Below are 22,905 nucleotides of genomic sequence, written 5' to 3'. Positions count from 1 at the left end.
CTCTGCCTGAGTGAGAGTTGAGCATGAAGGCAACACAGTTGCTTGGCTTGCAGGGACCCTGGCAGTGCCAAGTGTACAGAGACTTGGACTACCTCCACTGCAGGAATTAAGGCCCTGTCTGAATTTTTCTTTGAGCCTATTGTAGCTGGCAATCTGAAGGCCTCTTTGGCTAGTCTTTCTCCATAGACACATGCATTCAGGCCCTTCGAGGGCTTTCCTGTCTGGGGTCCATCACTGTTGTTCAGCGTGTCAGGCACATAGTGGGAGCCCCCACGCTGGGGTCCTACTCTGTCGTTTGGAGCATCAGGTACTTAAAGGCGCTCCCTGGGTGGAGTCTTACTCTGTAGTTCAGTGATTCAAGTGCTTCATGGGACCAACCTCTCTTTTATTCAGCTGTGATGCAGGCGTGTGGGGAGACAGAGGCTGTCCCGATGGCTCCACCCCCTACACATGACTCAGCAGTGTCACCTTCCTCCCATGGCCACCTGGCTTACCTGCACAGGCTTTTCCCACACGATCTCCTCATTTGAGCATCCCCTCAATTTGTCTCTAACCAGTAGGCAGCAGACCATGGCCAGGGATTTCTCCACAATCTCTAGGAACCATCTGCTTCCTGCTGCACCTTCTACAGGACCTGTGTCCCTCTCTGGGGTGTGAATGACTGTGGAAAGGACTGTCTCATTCTCATCCCTTCTAGGCTGCCACAGATGTGCTGTTTCACTCTCAGCCTTAAGTGTTTCTCCTCTGATGCAGACAGTTGCTCCCATGTGGAGATCGGACACCTACTTCAGGTCTCCCACCCCCTGAGGGCAGGCCCAATCCTACTAACACGCATGTCTCCTCCCCCCACCCCCTAGTTATTTCATCCTCCTGATTGTTTGCGGTTCCATCTACTATTTTCCTCTGTTCAGGCAGTCCTGTCTGCTCTCAGCTGAGGTTCTGCAAGCACTTGTGTCTGAAGGTCTATTCCTGATGGATCCGTGGAGAGAGATGTACTCCCTGTACCCCTCCCCCTCCACCATCTTGTGCTTCTCAACTTTTTGACTGGTAGAAGTAAGACTGCTCTGAACATTGAGGCTTGTCCTAGGTGACTAAGCAGCCAGTGCACACCAGGAAGACAGCACCTCATGGAAACCACAGGGAATCCCACTATGTCAACAAAGACTGTCCCCCAAGGGTACATCTAAGGCTGGCTGACCATGCTACCCCATTAGGAACAAAGGGACTGTGCTGAAGCACACAACTTATTCCCCGATCCTCCAGCACCAACAACCTCAATGAGAGACCTTGGGAACTAGATGGGTAGGCATGATTACACAGGGTTTCCTCCAAGAGGCTGGAAGCTTGTGGCAGCTATTCATGGAAATGAATTCCACCATGGTCTCAACTGTGAGGAGACACCCAAAGGAGCTTCTGCCAGGAAAACAGGATAAGAAGAAATTTGTGAGGGTGCATGTTGAGAAGCACTGTGCACATGAGGCTCACACACCACTGGGCAAGCTGCATCCCTTCCTTCCTGGGAATACTAGTCAGTCACAGGTGGTGATTTCCTTCTTGGGGTCATCCAGCACAACCCAAAGCGTGCATTTGTCTGCCTCATCCACATTACCATGTTAAAACTGAAGCCTGGGTATTACATCTGGGGAGGTGACAATTAGTCCTCGAATTGAAATAAGACAGTGCCAAGTAGCGCCAGAGCAAGTGTATGTATTCAGTGCATACTGAATATTGTGTATTCTCACAGTTGAGGACGGGGCTTTTAGACTGGAGACTAGAAAACTGAGGAGAGCTCGATGAAGACTGAGAAAAGGAGGTGGGATGGAAAAGGTTTCTCATAAGTGACCCAGAATTGAATGGCCTTCAAGGTGCATTTCCTCCTACCAGTTGTAGGATGAAAGGGAAATTATTCTCAGTTCCACAGCCTAATTATCATGGATGGATTTGAGGCAAGAAAACGAAAAGTAGTTAATAATGTAACGTGAGACAGACTCGAAGGAAAGGCTGAAACCCGGTTGTGGGGCAAGGTTTGGAGGAGACACACTCTCCCTGACATGTGGCCCATCTGTGTTGGTGTAGAGAGATGAGGATGGCAGGTGAGTTTGGGGGGCTCTTTGGGATGATGAAAAATGCCTCATTTCTGCCAGCAAATCAACTGAGCTGCTCTGCATCCAACATCACAGGTTTCAGGATGAGGCTTTGTGATGCTAAGGCTGGGGGAAGGCTGCCATTGGCTGGGGAATGGACTTACTGACGTCATAATCATAAGGGTGTGGTCCCCTACATATAGGGGTGTTCAGGGGCTCTGGATCAGACGACTGGGAGTCTTCAAAATGACCAGGGTTGCCTCACTCGCCCAGCCCAGAGGGGGCAGCCATGGCCTCCGAGGAGCTGTATGACGTTGAAAGGGTCATTGACAAGAGGCAAAACAAGAAAGGGAAGACGGAGTATGTGGTTCAGTGGAAAGGCTATGGCAGGGAGGATGCCACATGGGAGCCAGAGCAGCACCTGGTGAACTGCGAGGAGTGCATCCACGACTTTAACCGGCAGCACACCGGGAAGCAGAAGGAGGGCACCCTCACTAGAGCCAAGCGGACCTCCCCAAACAATGGCCAGAATCAGATCTCCAGATCCACCAACAGCAGCTTCTCCAAGGCCGCCCCCAAGACCCTAGTGGTGGGCAAGGAGCACGAGGCCAAGAGCAGCCCACCGTTTACTGCCAGCCAGAAGTTCCAGGAGAGCTCCGCACGGGGCCTGGCCACCTACAAGTACATGGACCTGGCCCGGTTGGGCAACAGGATTCTCGTGCCCAAGAGCCCCATAAAGAGTGGGACTGTGCTGGACAGCTTTCAGGACGAGAGCCCCGAGAATCCGGACCCCATGAAGCAGGGGCCGGAAGACACAGCGGCCCCAGAGGCGGCAGCCGAGAAGCGGATCGGGGGCCTACTGAGCCCGGGGGCGGAGCCGGTGATGATGGGGAGCCGGCCCTGGATACACCCATTGTTGCCACGGGCGTTGGGCCCCGTGAAGGCCACCATGGCCACAGGGCTGGCCATGAAAGGGAATGGCACGTCCGATTTGGTGGACGCACTTCCAGTCAACTGCACAAGTCCCCTGCAGACGTCAGTCGTGGGCATGAAAGCTGGGAGGAAGAAGTTCATGAAGGACAGGCAACACCAGCCCTTTAACAAGCAGCTGCGCTTCAGCGTGCGGCAGAGGGAGAGCGCCTACAGGTACCGGGACATTGTGGTCCGGAAGCAGGACGGCTTCACCCACATCCTGCTGTCCACCAAGTCATCCGAGAACAACTCGCTGAACCCGGAGGTGATGAAGGAGCTGCAGAGAGCGCTGAGCATGGCCAACGCTGACGACAGCAAGCTGGTGTTGCTCAGCGCCGTGGGCAGTGTCTTCTGCTGCGGCCTGGACTTCCTCTACTTCATCCGGCGCCTGCCAGATAACCACAAGAGGGAGAGCGCCAGAATGGCTGAGGCCATCAGAAACTTCGTGAACACCTTCATCCAGTTCAAGAAGCCTATTGTCGTAGCTGTGAATGGCCCGGCCATTGGGCTAGGAGCATCCATCCTGCCTCTCTGTGATGTGGTCTGGGCCAACGAAAAGGCATGGTTCCAGACGCCCTATACCACCTTCGGACAGAGTCCAGACGGCTGTTCCACCGTCATGTTCCCCAAGATTATGGGAGGAGCATCTGCCAACGAAATGCTGTTCAGAGGGCGGAAGCTAACAGCACAGGAGGCGTGCAGCAAAGGGCTGGTCTCCCAGGTGTTCTGGCCTGGGACCTTCACCCAGGAAGTCATGGTTCGCATCAAGGAGCTCGCCTCTTGCAATCGTGTCGTGCTGGAGGAATCCAAGGCCCTTGTGCACTGCAACATGAGGCTGGAGCTGGAGCGGGCCAATGAGCGGGAGTGTGAGGTGCTCAAGAAGATATGGGGCTCCGCGCAGGGCATCGACTCCATGCGCAAGTACCTGAAGAGCAAGACCGACGATTTCTGACTGTCCAGCCGCCCGACCTCACCAGGGCGTGCGGTGCCAGACCTCACGGCCTGGGCCAGGCTCCTACCGAGCTCCCTCTGGGAAGCAGGACTTGAGACAGACAAGCTATTTATTGCCAAGGAGTTCTGAGGTACTGTAGCTTTAAAATAAATAACTAAAAAAAACTCCTTTGTTGAAACGTCATTGGTTTATACTTAATACACACGAGTATAAAAGTATAATGGTGAGCTCTGGCCTGCTCCTTGAGGCTCTCATTCTTGTCATCTTCAGCTAGGAATGTGTATATATAAAGATATTTTCTAGGTTTAGGTGTCAGAAAAGTCTGAAACAATGTGTGTTAATCTTTTTTTTTGTTTTTTCCTTTTAAATGAAAAGAAAGGGGTGATAGCAAGCCTCGCCATCCCTGCTGCAAATTGAAATATGGAAAGATCTGAGATGTGCCTTATCTCTAAAAGGTCCAAAGCCTCCGAGATAGAAAATTCTAAATCAAATGGAAGACTTATCTTTTAGGATGAGTACTTCTGGCTAAAAACCCACTGATGGACATACCCCAAAATAAAATATGCCTCAGATTCATGCTGAAATATCAATTGATTGTTCCCTGTTGTTCAAAGTCTGATTCTTACCCAGTTAACAGGAAGAAACCACTCTCACTAACAGAAAGCATCTTTTGCAGTATTAGTGAATCACTGACTAGCTTCAGTATGGTAGCTTAAGTTATAAGTTAATCTTAGCAGGTTTATAATTAGGTTTTCTGACCCTTTTGAAAAATAAATACATGAGTGCTTCTTGTGGCTAGGTGAGCTCTACTACTTTATATAGAGTTTTGGTTTTCTCTTTGCAGATGTGATTAATGTATTACACCAAAAATGAAAAGCATTTGCATGCTTATAAACTGTGCTTTTTAGGTTCACTTAGAATGTACTTTATTGAACAAGTTAAAATTCTTTTGGCACACTATTCAATGCAGAAACTCCTTTTAAAGAGAACTATCTGATATAGACATGTCTTAGAGTAATTAACATCAAGTAAAATATTTTTTGTACCTAGGTTTAATATAATTTAAATATTATATCTGTTACCACTTTGTCAAAAGGCGATTACCTGGAGTGAAACAGTTTTCTAAAAAATGGAAAAGAGATATGAGTTGTTATATAAACTCTAACAAATCATTTTTCTTTAGGAATACCCGTCTACAATTGCCTCTCCAGATTGACGTAACTTAAATTTCTAAGGGATGTGCTAAACTAAGTATTAAGTCTATTAAATAATTAGGTCATTTCCAAGTATATTAGATGTTTAAAACATTTCCTACTAAACACTGATTTCCTTTTACAGAATAACTAAAGAGATGTGGGACTACAAGTAAATAGTGCTTGATTCCATCCTAAAATGTTACAAAATAAATAAAAAAAAAGAAAAAGAAAAACCAAGTGTTTTAAACATTATCAGTGGTATTTATGCTCACCAGTCTATAAAATGCTCATATAAATGTTAGCTCTTAGTTGTGAATGGAAAGCAGGAAGTATACTTTCCGTAAATTACCAAAGTTATTAGAATTATTAAAAAAGAGTTTAGCATGATCAGGATTTTCTAAAATTGCATTAAAATTACTTAGATAAATAGACTTTTTTAGGAAGGACATGGCCAAAACAAAAAACTGGGTAGAGTCCATTTGGTCCAAAGGGGGTGGAGCTCACTTTCACTACAACTTGAGCCTTGGCATTTATGTGCATTGTGACATATCAACAAGCTGAAGGATACAGCCATCAACATTGACTAAATCTGACCCAATGTTTGAAAGGCTTTTAATTGATCCTTATGCTAAAACATCTTTAAACACATTCTTTTAAAATTCTTTAGACGTCTAGCTAAGCTTGGGATGCTTCAGAGGGCCCCTGAGGTCTCCCAAAGGGCTATTATACTATCTGAGTTCATTTGACATGTTAAATGGCATGGCAATGATTGTTGGAATGGTGCTAAATCTTCTCAGTTTGTAGTGTACAGTTGTTGTTACTTATGTAGATATCCTAAAAATTATGGAAAATTCATGAAAATTGATATGTCCTGGTAACATGTTGTCAGTTATAGTTTTAATTATCATGTTCAAGTGTTACAGGTCACAACAATGACCAGGCTATTTTGTCAATTATCCTGTATGGTTTGACTCATAGCTTTAGAAAAATACCTCTAGTTCAAGATTTATAAGAAAAAAAAAATTCTCTAAGATTAACTAAAAAAAAAAAAAATGTTCTTTGTTTGCTGTCTGCTAAATTGGTAACAGACTGAAATTTAGTCTACTCTCTCTGTGAAGCGAACAAAGTTTTCTTAGAATAAATCTATCAACAACAGATTATGCATTTCTTTGCCTTTAAGTTTTTTATATTTGTTTTAACTTTGTTATTTTAGTAAAATAAATAAGTGCTATTTAAAAATATGTACATGTAAAAGCTCATTCTGCTTCTATCCAAAATAACCACTCACTGTTAGACTTGTGTTATCCTAATGTCTAATACCTGACAATGCCCCTGCATACACTTCTAAATCTTTTCAAGTCTTTTGTACATGGTTTCATATAAAAGATAGACAGATATATTTAATTCATTATATGGATGATATCCTAATAGCACATCCTGATCAGGACTGCTTACAATCAGTGTTGCATGATCTAGCAGAGGCTTTACAATACTGTAGCCTTCAAATTGCCCCCAAATAAACCCCCCAGTTACTTATTTAGGGCAAGTTCTGTACTCTAAAATGGTGACTCATGTTCCCTTACAATGAAAAAAATAGTTCATTTGGTGACATTAAGTGATTATCAAAATTTGCTTGGAGATATTAACTGGATTACGCCTTAGGTAAAATTCATTACTGCTGAATTAAAGCCCTTGTTTAATGTCTTACACGGTAACTCTGACCCAGCTTTCGAAAGGAGCCTGACCCCTGAAGCTCGACAAGCCCTTGATAAAGAAACAGCTTCCGTATCTATAGTCATGTAAATAGGATTGATACAAGTAAAGTGTGGCAGCTTTTGTGCTTGCCTACTCCTACAGCTCCGACTGGTGTATTAATGAAATCAGGACCCCTAGAATGGATACATCTTCCAGCTACAGACCAAAAGATAGTGGCTGACAACACTGCTTTAATAGCAGCTCTAATTTTAAAACACAAAAAAAGGAGGATAAATTTGTTTGGTAACAATCGTCCCTAGATTATAATGTCATACAATAAAATAACAATTAAATGCTTTCCTGCAGTTTAACGGAGACTGGAAATTGCCTTAGTACATCCAGCCCAACTTTTCTCATGATGCACCCTGCATATAAGTTATGTAAGCAGGGTGACAATATACAGCCTTGACTGTACTCCTTTTCCTACTTGGAATGAGTCTGTTGTTCCCTATCCAGTTCTAACTGTTGCTTACTGATCTGGATAGAGATTTAGCGGCGAGTGGTGGCTGCATTGTGCTGGAGTGGTGAGCAGTGGCTGCATGGAACTGGAGTGGTGAGCAACCGAGAGGCGATATCTATGGCCAAGGTCAGTAGTTGCAGCCATGAGGAGATACCTTATGTCCAAGGTAAGGATCAGCGGCTACACTTTGCTGGAGTAGCTGTGAAGATACTCTACATCCAAGTTAAGAGAAACTGCATTAAGACTGCAGTTAAGAAACTGCATTAAGTAGGTTCTGAGAGAGGGCATCAGAGGACAAGTAGACTGAAACCACAATCACTGTGACCTAACCAATCTAATCACATGGGCCACAGCTTTTTACAACTCAATGAAACTAAGCCATGAAGTGAACGGTCACCCAAGGCAGACAAATTTTGGTGGAGAGTTCTGACAAAATGTGATCCACTGGAGAAAGGAATGGCAAACCACTTCAGTATTCTTCCCTGGAAAACCCCATGAACAGCATGAAAAGGCAAAAAGATATGACACTTAAAGATGAACTCTTCAGATCAGGAGGTCCCCATTATGCTACTGGAGATCAGCGGAGAAATAACTGCAGAAAAAATGAAGAAAAGGACCCAAAGCAAAAACAATACCCAGTTGTGGATGTTACTGGTGATAGAAGCAGGGTCTGATGCTGTAAAGAGCAATATTGCATAGGAATCTGGAAAGTTAGGTCCATGAACCAAGGCAAATTGGAAGTGGTCAAAAGGAGATGGCCCTCTATATTTTAGAAATCAGTGAATTAAAATGTACTGGAATGGGTGAATTTAACTCAGATGACCATTATATCTACTACTGTGGGCAAGAATCCCTTAGAAGAAATGGAGTAGCCATCATAGTCAACAAGAGAGTCCAAAATGCAGTAGTGATAGAGTCAATTCCAAGGCAGATTGATAAAAAGTCCAGGGGTCCCCAAGGAGAGAGGGGTCTGGAGTTCTCAAGGAGGAAGAAAGGACAAACATTTCCCCCTCTACATTGCTTAGGATTATATAGCAATAATGTATCATGATTGAGGACAGTCTCTGGAAAAAAATCTTCTGGCTAATTCTGTTATCTTAAAATGTAAATTATGGGAGTAGGTCTAGTGAGATCTTTATAACCCCTAGACAATCTTTTGATTCTTTTGATTTTGTAATAACTAATTAGAGAGTATATAACTCCACTGCAAACATTAGGAAGGGCATACTCTTTCTGCCCCCTTCTGATGCTTATGTCAGAAACTTTTTTATCTCCTTTATACTTTAACAAAACTTTATTACACAGAAGCTCTGAGCAATCAAGCCTCATCTCTGGCCCTGGATTGAATTCTTCTCCTCTGGAGGCCAAGAATCCTGGTATCTTTTCATGATTCAGCAACAACCTTTCACTAGTTGGATGTGATCTCAAAAATCACAGAATGGTCTCTATTCCTTTTGAAGGCAAACCATTCACTATAACCAGAATCCAGGTTTATGCCCTGACAAATAATGCAGAAAAAAACTGAAATTGAAAAGTTTTACAAGATCTTTTTTAGAACTAACACACATAAAAGATGTCCTTTTCTTTATAGGGGACTGGAATGCAAAGTAGGAAGTCAAGAAACACCTTGGGTAATAGGAAAATTTGCCCTTGGAGTACATAATGGAGCAGGGCAAATGCTAATAGAATTTTGCCAACAGATGCACCGATCATAGCAAACACTCTCTTTCAATAACAGAAGAGAAGAGTCTACACATGGCCATCAGCAGATGGCCAACACCAAAATTAGATCGATTATATTCTTAGCAGTCAAAGATGGAGAAGCTCTATACCATAAACAAAAACAAGAATGGCACCTGACTATGGCTCAGATCATGAACACTTTATTGGCAAATTCAGACTGAAATTGAAGAAAGTGGGGAAAACCATTAGGCCATTAAGATAGGACCTAAATAAAATCCCTTATGACTATACAGTGGAAGGGAGAAACAGATTTAAGGGACTAGATGTTAGAGTCCCTGATGGACTATGGACGAAGTTTCATGACATTTTACAGAGACAGGGATCAAGAACATCCCCACAAGAGAAAATGCAAAAAAGTAAAATGGCTGTCTGAGGAGGCCTTACAAATAGCCAGGGGGGAGGGGAGGAGTGAAAAAAAGGAGAAAAGGGAAGATATACCCATTTGAATACAGAGTTCCAAAGAACAGTAAGGAGAGATAAGGAAGACTTCCTCGGTGATCAGTACAAATAAATAAATAAATAAATAAATAAAATAAAAATTAGGAAAACAATAGAATGGGAAAGACTAGAGATCTCTTCAAGAAAATTAGAGATACCAAGGGAATAGTTCAAACAAAGATGGGCTCAATAAACGACATAAATTAGATGGACCTAATAGCAAAAACAAGACCGGGAGCTGACTGTGGCTCAGATCATGAACCGTTTATTACCAAATGCAGACTTAAACTGGGGAAAGTAGCAAAAAACACTAGACCATTCAGGTATGACCTAAATCAAATCCCTTGTGAATATACAGTGGAAGTGAGAAATAGTTAAGGGACTAGATCTCATAGACAGAGAGCCTCATGAACTGTGGACAGAGGTTCCTGACATTGTACAGGAGAAAGGGATCAAGACCATCCCCATGGAGAAGACATGCAAAAAGGCAAAATGATTGTCTGAGAAGGCCTTACAAATAGCTGTGAAAAGAAGAGAACTGAAAAGCAAAGGAGAAAAGGAAAGACATTTCCATATGAATGCAGAGTTCCAAAGAATAGCCAGGAGAGAAAAGAAAGCCTTCCTCAGCGATCAATACAAAGAAATAGAGGAAAACAACCGAATGGGAAAGACTAGAGATCTCCTCAAGAAAATTAGAGATACCAAGGGAACATTTCAGGCAAAGATGGGTTTGATAAAGGACAGAAATGGTATGGACCTAACAGAAGCAGAAGATATTAAGAAAGGTGGCAAGAATACACAGAAGAACTGTACAAAAAGTATCTTCACAACCCAGATAATCATGATGGTGTGATCACACACCTAGAGTCAGACATCCTGGAATGTGAAGTCAGGTAAGCCTTAGAAAGCATCACTATGAACAAAACTAGTGGAGGTGATGGAATTCCAGTTGAGCTATTACAAATCCTGAAAGATGATGCTGTCAAAGTGCTGCACTCAAAATGCCAGCAAATTTGGAAAACTCAGCAGTGGCCACAGGACTGGAAAAGGTCAGTTTTCATTCCAATCTCTAAGAAAGGCAATCCCAAATAATGTTCAAACTATAGCACAATTGCCTTCATGTCACACGCTAGTAAAGTAACGCTCAAAATTCTGGAAGCTAGGCTTCAGAAATATGTGCACCGTGAAATTCCAGATGTTCAAGCTGGTTTTAGAAAAGGCAGAGGAACCAGAGATCAAATTGCCAACATCCTCTGGATCATGAAAAAGCAAGAGCGTTCCAGAAAAACATCTAGTTCTGCTTTATTGACGATCCCAGAGCCTTTGACTGAGTGGATCACGAAAAACTGTGGAAAATTCTGAAAGATGGGAAAACCAGACCACCTGACCCACCTCTTGAGAGACCTATATGCAGGTCAGGAGGCAACAGTTAGAACTGGACATGGAACAACAGGCTGGTTCCAAATAGGAAAAGAAGTATATCAAAGCTGTATATTGTCACCCTGCTATTTAGCTTACATGCAGAGTACATCATGAGAAACGCTGGGCTGGACGCACAAGCTGAAATCAAGGTTGCTGGGAGAAATATCAATAATCTCAGATTTGCAGATGACACCACCCTTATGGTAGAAAGTGAAGAGGAACTAAAAAGCCTCTTGATGAAGGTGAAAGAGGAGAGTGAAAAAGTTGGCTTAAAGCTCAACATTCAGAAAACTAAGATCATGGCACCTGGTCCCATCACTTCATGGGAAATAGATGGGGAAACAGTGGGGACAGTGTCAGACTTTATTTTTTGGGGTTCCAAAATCACTGCAGATGTTGACTGCAGCCATGAAATTAAAAGATGCTTACTCCTTGGAAGGAATGCAACTCTCATATCCATACATGACCACTGGAAAAACCATAGTCTTGACTAGAGGAACCTTTGTTGGCAAAGTAATGTCTCTGCTTTTTAATATGCTCTCTAGGTTGGCCATAACTTTCCTTCCAAGAGTAAGCGTCTTTTAATTGCATCACTGCAATCACCATCTGCAGTGATTTTGGAGCCCCCAAAAAGTAAAGTCTGACAGTTTCCACTGTTTCCCTATCTATGTCCCGTGAAGAAATGGGACCAGATGCCATGATCTTAGTTTTCTGAATGTTGAGATTTAAGCCAACTTTTTCACTGTCCTCTTTCACTTTCATCAAGAGGCTCTTTAGTTTCTTTTCACTTTCTGCCATAACGGTGGTGTCATCTGCATATCTGAGGTTATTGATATTTCTCCCAGCAATCTTGATTCCAGCTTGTGCTTCTTCCAATCCAGCATTTCTCATTATGTATTCTACATATAAATTAAATAAGCAGGGTGACAATATACATCCTTGACATAATCCCTCTCCTATTTGGAAACAGTCTGTTGTTCCATTTCCAGTTCTAACTGTTGCTTCCTGACCTGTGTATAGGTTTCTCAAGAGGCAAGTCAGGTGGTCTGGTATTCCCATCTCTCTTAGAATTTTCCACAGTAAAAAGGGGCAGTAGAAGAGCACAAACAAAATAGATACATCACGAGTCAGACTCATGAAGGAAAAAAGGGAGAACACACAAATCAATAAAATTAGATGTGAAAAACGAGAGGCTATAACTGATTCCACAGAAGTAACAAAGAATCTTATAGACTATGACAAACAACTATAAGCCAATAAAATGTAGAACCAGAAAGCCACAGAAACTTCTTGGAAAATCAACTAAGATGAAACAGAAAATATGAACACAGTGATTACAAACACTAATAGTGAAATTGTGTTGAAAATTTTATAGTTAACTATAAGGGCCAGATGGCTTCAGAGGTAAGATTTATGAACCATTCAGAGAAGTGTTAACACCTGCATTTCTGAAACTCTTCTGAGATACTGCAGTGGCAGTAAACCCCCAAACTCATCCTACAAGGTCACCATCATCCTGATAACAAAATCAAAGTTAATACAGAAAATTACAATTACTGACCGATATCACATGGATGAAAATAGATGCAAAAATCCTCAACAAAATACTAGTAAAAGAACCCAACAACACTTTAAAATTATTAAACACCATTATTAAGTGGTGTTTATCCCAGAAATGCCAACATTCTTCAGGAGCTGGATATCAATATATATTGAAGGATTAACACCATAGGATCACCTCAAAAGATATTGAAAAACCCTTTTATATAATTCAACATGCATTTGTGATTAAAAAAAAAAAATCTTCCCAGAAACTGAGCAGAGCAATAGCTACTTCAAAGTAATAAAGGCACACAAGTCAAAATTACAATACATATCATTCTGAATGGCCATCAGTATAAAATTCTACAAGAGAGGATTTCCCTGGAGGTCCAGTGACTGAGACAGAATGGTCCCAATGCAGGGGTCCCAGGTTTGAACCCTGGGTTCTGGGTTCTGTCTGGTCAGGGAACCAGACACCACATGTGACAAATAAGGCCTGATGCAACCAAGTAAAGAAATAAAAAATTATATAATCTTAAAATAATAAATGAAAGAGATGGTGTGGAGAAATGGGAATCCACTGTTGTTAGCAGTGTAAATAAATAGCACTGTGATGCATAACCATAGCAAGTTCTTTAGAAACTTAGAAATAAAATTACCATACGACCCAACAAACCCACTATTTGGAATATACCCAGACGAAACCACAATTGAAAAAGACATATGTACCCCAGTATCCATTTCAACAACTTTAACAGTAGCCGAGATAGGGAGGCAAGCTAGGTGTTCAAATATCATGGAATGGATAAAGAATTTGAGGCACATATATTGGATAGGAAGTTACTCATTCATAAAAGGAACACAACTGGATGACTTGTAGAGATATGGATAGAACTAGAGCCTATTATACAGAATGAAGTAATTCAGAAAGAGAAGGATCAATATTCTTTATTAATGCACATAAGTGAAATCTAGGAAAATGATAATGAAGAACCCATTTAGAGGGTGGGAAAAGAAATGCAGAGGTAGAGAACAAACTTCTGGACACAGAGGGCAAAGGAGAGAGTGAATGAATTGAGCAAGATGCACTGACAAATGTATAATATCAAGTATGAAGTAGACAGCTAGTGAAAAGATGTTCAGTGCTCTGGGATGCCCTAGAGAAGTTGGTTGTGGGGTAGGAGAGGAGGTTCAAGAAGGATGTGGGTGATTAAATGGGGGGCTCATCTCTATATACCAATAGCTGACCTACATTGTAGAATAGCAGAAACTAACACAATATTGTAAATCAATTATATTCCAATTTGAAATTATTTTTTAAATTGAAAAAGAAAATCAGTCCTTGGCCAACTTGAGCAACTGACAAGAAAGGCATCACAGTGCACATGTCATGTAAAATATATACCAAAGACCTCTTTATTAGGTATCGACAAAACAAAAAGCAAAAAATTTAAATGCAGAGTTAAATTAGCCAGAATAAATTTAAACTGTAGACATAAGGGTACCTTCATTTGATTTGTTTGTCATTGTTTCTAAAAGTGCTGCCAATTGATGTCACCAGTTTATGGAAACATGAATTCATTCAAGTTTTAATAAATAATGGTAAACTTTGACAATAAAAACCATGTTAAGTAGGAATTCGTAAACGTACGTTGAAAGCTGCGGTTCAACACAAGAATCACTTATTTGGAAATTCTAAAATGTGTGCTACTGACTGGGAAAAATTCATAGCCTAAAGGTTGAGAAATTGTGTTTTATTCAGCAAGAGTTTTATCCTGAGGAGGATTTAATCCTAAGGATCAACTTCCCAAGTATTTCTGTAAGACCACTCTGAAGAGTGAAAGGAGGAATCAGGATGGATAGAACTTTTGTTACAATGCTTTATTATGAGTCTTTTCAGATTTTCCAGTTTTTAAAATTGCTTTAGTCACTCTGTTCTCCCAGCAATTTTACTGTTTCACATAACTTAAGTATTTTGCTAGCATAAAGCCTTATCCAAGTACCCAACACTCCTCTTTGTTTAGTATGATTTCATAGCAATAGCATCTAATTCATTCTCATTTCTGTAACTAAATCTTCTCTCATCTTGTTTGTTCAGTTTACCTAATATTTTCCACTTATATTATTGTTGTTGTTGCTACTTTTTGTTGTTTCTCTATTCGTTTAGTATTTCAGATCAGTTCAGTTCAGTAGCTCAGTTGTGTCTGACTCTTTGTGACCCCATGAAATGCAGCACAACAGGCCACCCTGTACATCACCAACTCGCGGAGCCCAACCAAACTCATGCTCATTAAGTCAGTCATGCCATCCTACCATCTCATCTTCTGTTGTCCCTTTCTCCTCCTGCCCTTGATCTTTCCCAGCATCAGGGTCTTTTCAAAAGAGTCAGTTTTTTGCATCAGGTGGCCAAAGTATTGGAGTTTCAGCTTCAAAATTAGTCCTTCCAATGAACATTCAGGACTGATCTCCTTTAGGATGGACTGGTTGGGTCTCCTTGAAGTCCAGGGGACTCTCAAGAGTCTTCTCCAACATGACTATTCAAAAGCATCAATTCTTCCATGCTCAGCTTTCTTTAGAGTCCAACTCTCACATCCATACATGACTACTGGAAAAACCATAGCCTTGACAAGATGGTCAAGTATTTATAATATTTTAGTATTTATATTATTTTATTCCCATGTTAAACTTTATTGTTTCCCTCTGTTTTCTTGCTATGAGGTTAGATTTTTTTTTTTCTTCTTTTTCCCTTTTCTGTAGAAGACACAAGCTTATCCTCAGGATTGGAGAGCTTCCCTTTAATGTAAACTTAAATACATATGAGTTCTGCTTTTCCTGTATGTGATGATTTGGGTATGTTGTGTTTTCATTTTCATTCACCTCAGAATATTTTCTAATTTCCCCTGTGACTTCTTTTTTGACTCATTGGTTCCTTAGGAATGTGTTGTTTAATTTTCCACAGATTACATTTTCCAAATAGTCCTCCAATTAGTGATTTAAATGTACATTTCTAGGATGTCAGAAACATATTTGTTATGATTTACTTTAAAAGGCTTGTTTTATGGCTTAATATAAACTCAACCCTCAAGAATATTCTGGAGAATATTCCAAGTACACTCGAGAGGGATGGATAATCTGTCCTTGTTGGGTGGAATGTTCTGTCTATGTGTGTTAAGTCCACAAGGTTAATCTTATCACTTAAGTTTTCTCTTCCCACCGTGGTCTTAAATTATTGCACCATTATTTGGATATGTAATTTTGGGCTGTACTTCTCACTCAATTTTTTTTTTTTTTTTTTTTAGTTTTTACACTTCATATTAGCCAAAAGGCAGAGAAATAATTGAAAAGTTTTCAATTTTTGATTCAGGTACCTGGAACTCTTTGGGGAGGTGAATATATGTTTATAAATCCTATATGCATATTTCAGTTAATATGCCCTTGTATCAAGGTAAAAATAATATGGCAAAATATATAACTGATAAAACATAATGAAATATTATGTCTTATCCCTCATATCAGTTTGGATTTAAAGTCTGCTTTGTCTACTTTATATGGTAACCATGTCACTATATTGCTTATTGACTCCATAAAATTTTGCTTGCAACCTAATTCTTAAAATCTATTCAATTCTAAGTATTATCTCCTTGACAGACTCTAGTTGCCATATATATAAAAAAAAAAATCCATTTGCCACCTTTTAATATAACACATTAATGGTTATTTGTTATTTCTTTTACTAAATGCATTTTAGAGTGATTTTAAATAGCTCTAGAGACTCTGGTTTTGTTGTTTATTCACTCAGTTTTGTCCAACTGTTTTGTGACTCCATGGACTGCAGCATGACAGGACTCCCTCTTCTTCCTCTCCCAGTGTTTTCTCAAATGCATGTCCATTGAATTGGTGATGACATCCATCCAGCTCATCCTTTCTTATTCCTTTCCCTGACTGTTCTCAATCTTCCCCAGCATTTACCAATGAGTTGGCCTTTACCTCAGGTGGGCTAAACATCATCAGTCCTACGAATGATTATTCAGCCTTGATTTCATTTAGGAATGACTGCTTTGATCTCCTTACAGTAAAGCGACCCTTGAGTATCTTCTCTAGGATCACAGTTCGAAGACACCAATTCTTCAGCTCTCAGCCTTCTATATGTTTCAACTCTCACATCTGTACATGATTACTGGATAAACCATAGGGGTTTGTGACTGTGGGAACCTTTGTTGTAAGGAGATGTGTCTTCTTATTTATACAATGTCTAGATTTGTCATAGATTTTCCTCCAAGAAACAAGTGTCTTTTAATTTGATGACTGCAGTCACCATTCGCTGGGATTTTGGAGACCAAGAAAATTAACTCTGGCACTGCTTTTATATTTCCCATGTTTTCTATTTGCCAAGTAGTGATGGGACCAGATGCCAAAATCTTTGCTTTTTGAATGTTGAGTTTTCGGCAAGGTTTTTTATTCTCTTTATTCACCCTTATCAAAAGGTTTTTCAGTTCCTCTTCATTTTCTATTTTTAGAGAGATACCATCTGTTTATCTGAGACTGTTCTGTGATTTTCCCAGCAACTTTCATTCCAGCTTTGTGATTTATCCAGCCTGGTGTTTTGCCTAATAAACTCTCTATATATTTAGCATAAGAATAGTGACCATATATAGCTTTGTCACTTTGCTTTCCAGTTTTGAACTAGTCAATTGTTCCATGTCTGGTTCTAACTACTGCATCTTGACCCACATACACATTTACCAGGAGACAGGTCTGATACTCCTGTCTGTTTAGGAATTGCCCACATGATCTTTTTCATGATCTTTAGTCAATGGCTTTAGTGGAGTCAATGAGCAGAATTAATCCCCCCCCCCCCCCCCCCCCCCGGAATTCCCTTTTTCTCTAGGATCCAACAAATGTTGGCAATTTATCCTCTGTTTCCTCTGTCTTTTCCAAGTCTAGCTTGCACATCTGGAAGTTCTTGGTTCATATACAGCTGAAGGATTTTGAAGATTACCTTGATAGCATGTGAAAGGAGCACAATTGCATGTTAGTTTGAACATTCTTTGGCATTGCCCTTCTTTGGTGTTGGAATGAAAATTGTCCTTTCCAATTTCATAGCTACTGATGAGTTTTCCACATCTAATGGCATATGAACTCACAGCCTCAGTTTAACAGTATGTTAACAGTTCAACAGTTTCGATGTGATGGATTCTCTCAGTTTTCCTAAAGCTTTTAATTTCTCCTTCATATATGAATGAGATTACCGGTTGCCGATTTGACTCTTCCATCAGTTGGAAATGTGCAAATATTCTCTTTTTGCCTGAAGAGTTTCTACTGAAAAATCAGCTGCTATCCTTAGGGGGAATCCACCTATATGTTATTTGTGTCTTTTCCCTTGCTGAATCTTAATATTTTCTTTTTGTGTTTAATTTTTCAGTGTTTCATTAATATATGTTGTAGGGTGTTTCACTTTGGGCTTTTCATGTTTGGACTCTGGTATGCAGGAGCGATCCGTATGACTTCAACTTTGATTCCCTACAGCATGGTTTTAATTTAACCAAGTCAGAGAATAATCTTACATACAAGCTATTATAAGATAGCCTGAGATTCTGAACAAAGGATTATCTTTTAAAGTATTCTTATTTAGGGTGTCACTAGTGTGAAATCATTCAACTACAAAAATAATTTCCATCACTTTGTCTAGAAACAAGTACCAGAGAAATTCTGTGGGATCCACAGCAATCCCTAGTTTGTATCCTGGCTTTTATTTTCTTTTTTTATTTGTTATTCTGGCATATAAAATTGTGACCGTGCCTTATGTGTATATTGGAGTAAGAATGTGTTTGTTAATGTCTATCTGGAATTTATTTTTGCCTTGATAAATTATAGATTTATGCATGTAGAAATGGTTAACACAAATACAAATAGGCACAATTTAAAATTCTCTTACAAAAGTCTGTATTCAAAGTTCAAGACAAAAGGATGAGTTACAAAATGCAAAACATTTAGATAATAACCAAGACATTTCATCCACGCACAGGTAAAAACTGTGGTACTCTCCCAGTCAGCTCAGCAAAAGTTGAGTAGACGACCTTAGACTTTATTCTATCTGGCAATAACCAAATACCCATCCTCTACTGTGGCAGTACCAGGGAAGGCTAAGTAGACACCTGGAGTTTCAACCAGGCCACCTGTAATGGGATACTCTCTCTCTTCCTGGATAACAAGGTACTGTTAAGACATAATAGGGAACAGGGAAACTGACACTCACCAATAATGAAGAACACTCGAGAATCAAATGAAACTAAGGATGAAATCTGGAATTCTGTTCCCACAAGTGAAACATGCATAACCTTGCCCAAGAGTATCAGAAAGACAGTTAAAATAGAAGGAGTTATAACGTGGTCCACATACTTCTTACCTAATACCTTCAATGTTGACATGTCAACCCACTGATAATATGCTGACTATACAGGACTGCTGGCTTCAATTCAATTCTATGTGGGCAGCAGTCAATAAGAGTTTTATGAGTATAATTTTTTGCAGACTTATTGATACTCCTTATATTAAAATGCTACAAATCTTGAGAGCTGACTCTATTGAAGTGGAGAACATTGTAATCACTGTCCTCAGTATTATGGGGCTTTCATATGCATTCACTCATTTTCCCAATTCTCAGTCATCATCTGAAGACAAAACTGCAGCATTAAGAGAAGAATGGCCTATTCACAGAGAATACAAGTGGAAAGTCAAAATGGAGCCAGTGGCCGACCTCCTTCCATGCTCAGTAATGTAATTCCACCTAAGTATTTCTTAAGGTTACTAGGATGCCCAAGTCAAAGAAGCTGCTCCCAGTACTACAAAGCTTGATTGAGAAGCTTTAATGTGTTTTTTTATTTTTCTTAACCTTCAATCCCCTTTCTAAGATCACATACCAGAGCAGTTAACACCTCAGAAGATGGAACAGTCTAACAGACATTTAGAGGCAATCCTGCCACTGCATAAGACCAAGCTTGTAGATCCAAGTGGCATGTGGGGTAAGGTTTTGACCTCAGGATACAGCACGACTCCACAGAGGTTCTCTCTCACTGGAAAGCTCTCAAATCACCTTCTGACAGTACATTTTGAGGGAGAAAAGGAAGTAGTAAGCTGATAAGATCTTTGCGATTTCTAATGGTCCTCAATTTCACTTACAATGAGAGAGTTAACATGCTTTATGATCCATCCCCCAATCCCTGTCAATACGAATTTTTTGATGTTTTTCAGTTGCTCATTTTTTTCGGACTCTTTTTTCGGACTCCATGTACTGCAGCACGCCATGCTCCCTTGTCCTTCAAATCGCCCAGAGTTTGCTCAAACTCATATCCTTTGAGTTGGTGATGCTTTGCAGATATCTCATCCTCTGTCATTCCCTTCTCCTAACCCTAACCCTAAGCCTGCCCCCAATCTTTCCAGGTATCAGGGTTCTTTCCCAATTATTTAGCTCTTGGCCTCAGTTGGCCAGAGTGTTTGCACTTCAGTCTCGTCATCACTCTTTCCCCGATTAGTCACTGCTGATTTCCTTCAGGATTGACTGGTTTAATCTCCTTGCTGTCCATGGGACACTCAAGAGTCTTCTCCAGGCCCATAGTTGAAAAACAGTAACACTTTTTATTCAGGTCTTGGGGTCCTTTCCAGCTCTAACCTTCAAACATGACTACTGGAAAAGTCATATCTTTGACTATTGTATATTTGTCAGCAATCTCTCTGCTTTCTAATATGGTGTCAAGATTTGTCAGAGCTATTTGTCCAAGGAGCAAATGTCTTTTAGTTTCGTGGCTGCACTCACTGCTTGCAAAGTTATAGGAGGTCAAGAAAATAAAATCTGTCAATGATTCCATTCTCTCTCCATTGATATGCCTTGAAATAATGGAACACATGTTATGACCTTAGTTTTTTGAATATTGAGTTTTTATGCGGCTATTCCACTCTCCTCTTGCAGCTGCATTCAAGCAAATGGCTGCATTGAAAATTTTCCTGCTGACTACTTCTGCATACCATATCGTGTCTCCAGTACAGAATAGTTATTTTGGACTGATGGTAGAGATTTCTACCTTTCCATTTAGGTATGGCCATATGTCACTCCATCATAGTTCTTTTCCTAACCTGCAACAGGCAGGTAATTCATGGTTCCCAGGGCCGATGATGCCTGATATTTATTCTGCCTCTCCTTAAAGGTCAACTCACCAACCATCTTCATTATATGAAAATAATCCTAGTTGCAACTGATCTACCAAATAAGTGTTAGACTATGTAGGATAACAAAGATAAATTTATGTTGGCTAATGTCAAAAAATTCCTACAATTGTCTAGTTTGAACAATACAGTTACATGTCATCTATGAAGATGATTATTTCTATTTTGAAATAATTAAGAGTAGAATGAGGCTTTCTTTCAATGAATGGCTATTTTATAGTGCTTCAAGATAAACTTCAGGTCAAGGAAACTTTCTATATGCATACTAGGTAAATTACGCCTAATTGTTTGAAAAAAAGAAAATGAGAACAAAATGATTTTCCATTTCTGGGGCAAGTTCCAAGGAAAGTACCAGTTGATAGCTGACTACTTGAAATAGAAAAACAAAACAAAACAACAGCCAAAAAGACTAGGCATGTGTAGGTAATGATTTAATCTTAATAGGTGCATGTTAGTGGGTGTTTCGTACTGTTCATGGGGTTCTCAAGGCAAGAATACCAAAGTGGTTTGCCAGTCCCTTCTCCAGTGAAACACATTCTGTCATACCTCTCCACCATGACCCATCCATTTGGGTGGCCCCACATGACATGGCTTAATTTCATTGAGTTAGACAAGACTGTGATCTGTGTGATCAGATTGGCTAGTTCCCTGTAATTATGGTTTTAGTGTGTCTGCCCTCTGATGCCCTCTCGCAACACCTACCATCTTACTTGGGTTTCTCTTACCTTGGAGGTGGGATATCTCTTTATGGCTTCTTCTTACCTTGTACGAGGGGTATCTCCTCACAGCCACCCTTCCTGACCTTGAACAGGGAGCTGCTCCTCTCGACCCTCCTGGGCCAGCACAGCTGCTGCTCCTTGGAGGTTGGGTTTCTCCTCTCGGTGGCTGCCCCTGACATCCAACGTGAGGTAGCTCCTCTGGGCTGCTCCTGTGCTCTCACAGCCTGGCACTCTCAGTTGCTGCCTCTGACCTCGGGCGAGGGGTATCTCCTCACAGCCACGCTTCTGTGTGGTCCTTTGCAGCCAGCGTGCTTCTGCAGCCTTCAACTGTGTGGATTACAGTAAACTGTGGAAAATTCTGAACGAGATGGAAATACCAGACCATCTGACCTCCCTCTTGAGAAACCTGTATGCAGGTCAGGAAGCAACAGTTAGAACTGGACATGGAACAACAGACTGGTTCTAAATAGGAAAAGGAGTATGTCAAGGCTGTATATTGTCACCCTACTTATTTAACTTATATGCAGAGTACATCATGAGCAATGTTGGGCTTGAAGAAGCACAAGCTGGGATCAAGATTGCTGAGAGAAATATCAATAACTTCAGATATGCAGATGACACCAACCTTATGTCAGAAAGTGAAGAGGAACTAAAAGTCCTCTTGATGAAAGTGAAAGTGGAGAGTGAAAAAGTTGGCTTACACCTCAAATTTCAGAAAACTAAGATCATGGCATCTGGTCCCATCACTTCATAAGACATAGATGGGGAAACAGTGGAAACTGTCAGCCTGTTTTTCTGGGCTCCAAAATCATTGCAGATGGTGATTGCAGTGATGCAACTAAAAGATGCTTACACTTGGAAGGGAAGTTATGACCAACCTAGAGAGCATATTAAAAAGCAGAGACATTACTTTGTCAACAAAGGTCCGTCTAGTTAAGGCTATGGTTTTTCCAGGGGTCATGTATGGATGTGAGAGTTGGACAGGGAAGAAAGCTGAGGGCCAAAGAATTGCTGCTTTTGAACTGTGATGTTGGAGAAGGCTCTGAGAGTCTCTTGGATTGCAAGGAGATCCAACCAGTGCATCCTAAGGGAGATCAGCCCTGGGTGTTCATCGGAAGGACTGATGCTGAAGCTGAAACTCCAATAATTTTGTCACCTCATGTGAAGAGTTGACTCATTGGAAAAGACCCTGATGCTGGGAGGAGATGGGGGCAGGAGGAGAAGGGGACGACAGAGGATGAGATGGCTGGATGGCAACACCAACTTGATGGACATGGGTTTGAGTAAACTCCGGGAGTTTGTGATGGACAGGGAGGCCTGGCGTGCTGCCATTCATGGGGTCACAAAGAGTTGCACATGACTGAGAACTGAACTGTACTAGACTGAATGGATGTTTGGGCTT

At 40.9% G+C, this 22,905-nt stretch overlaps 1 protein-coding gene across 2 annotated transcripts; it reads left to right on the top strand.

Moving 5' to 3' along the window:
• Positions 1-2,373: 2,373 nt before the first annotated feature.
• On the top strand, positions 2,374-4,008 carry LOC133053586 (chromodomain Y-like protein). 2 transcript variants are annotated; one of them, XM_061138139.1, is made up of 2 exons: positions 2,374-3,062; positions 3,129-4,008. In XM_061138139.1, the coding sequence occupies exons 1-2, from the start codon at positions 2,374-2,376 to the stop codon at positions 4,006-4,008; spliced, it is 1,569 nt and encodes a 522-aa protein (XP_060994122.1). The 2 variants fall into 2 exon arrangements, with proteins under 2 accessions (XP_060994122.1, XP_060994121.1); XM_061138138.1 differs by having other exon boundaries at positions 2,374-4,008.
• The last annotated feature ends 18,897 nt before the right edge of the window (positions 4,009-22,905 follow it).

This window comes from Dama dama, chromosome Y (genome assembly GCF_033118175.1).
Source record: "Dama dama isolate Ldn47 chromosome Y, ASM3311817v1, whole genome shotgun sequence".
In the NCBI taxonomy this organism is placed as follows: domain Eukaryota; kingdom Metazoa; phylum Chordata; class Mammalia; order Artiodactyla; family Cervidae; genus Dama; species Dama dama.
Note: the sequence above shows the minus strand (reverse complement) of the source record. Positions and strands in the feature narration are given on the sequence as shown.

Excerpts from the sequence above, each read along its gene's own strand:
- LOC133053586 (XM_061138138.1), top strand. The coding sequence starts at position 2,374 with ATGGCCTCCGAGGAGCTGTATGACGTTGAAAGGGTCATTGACAAGAGG.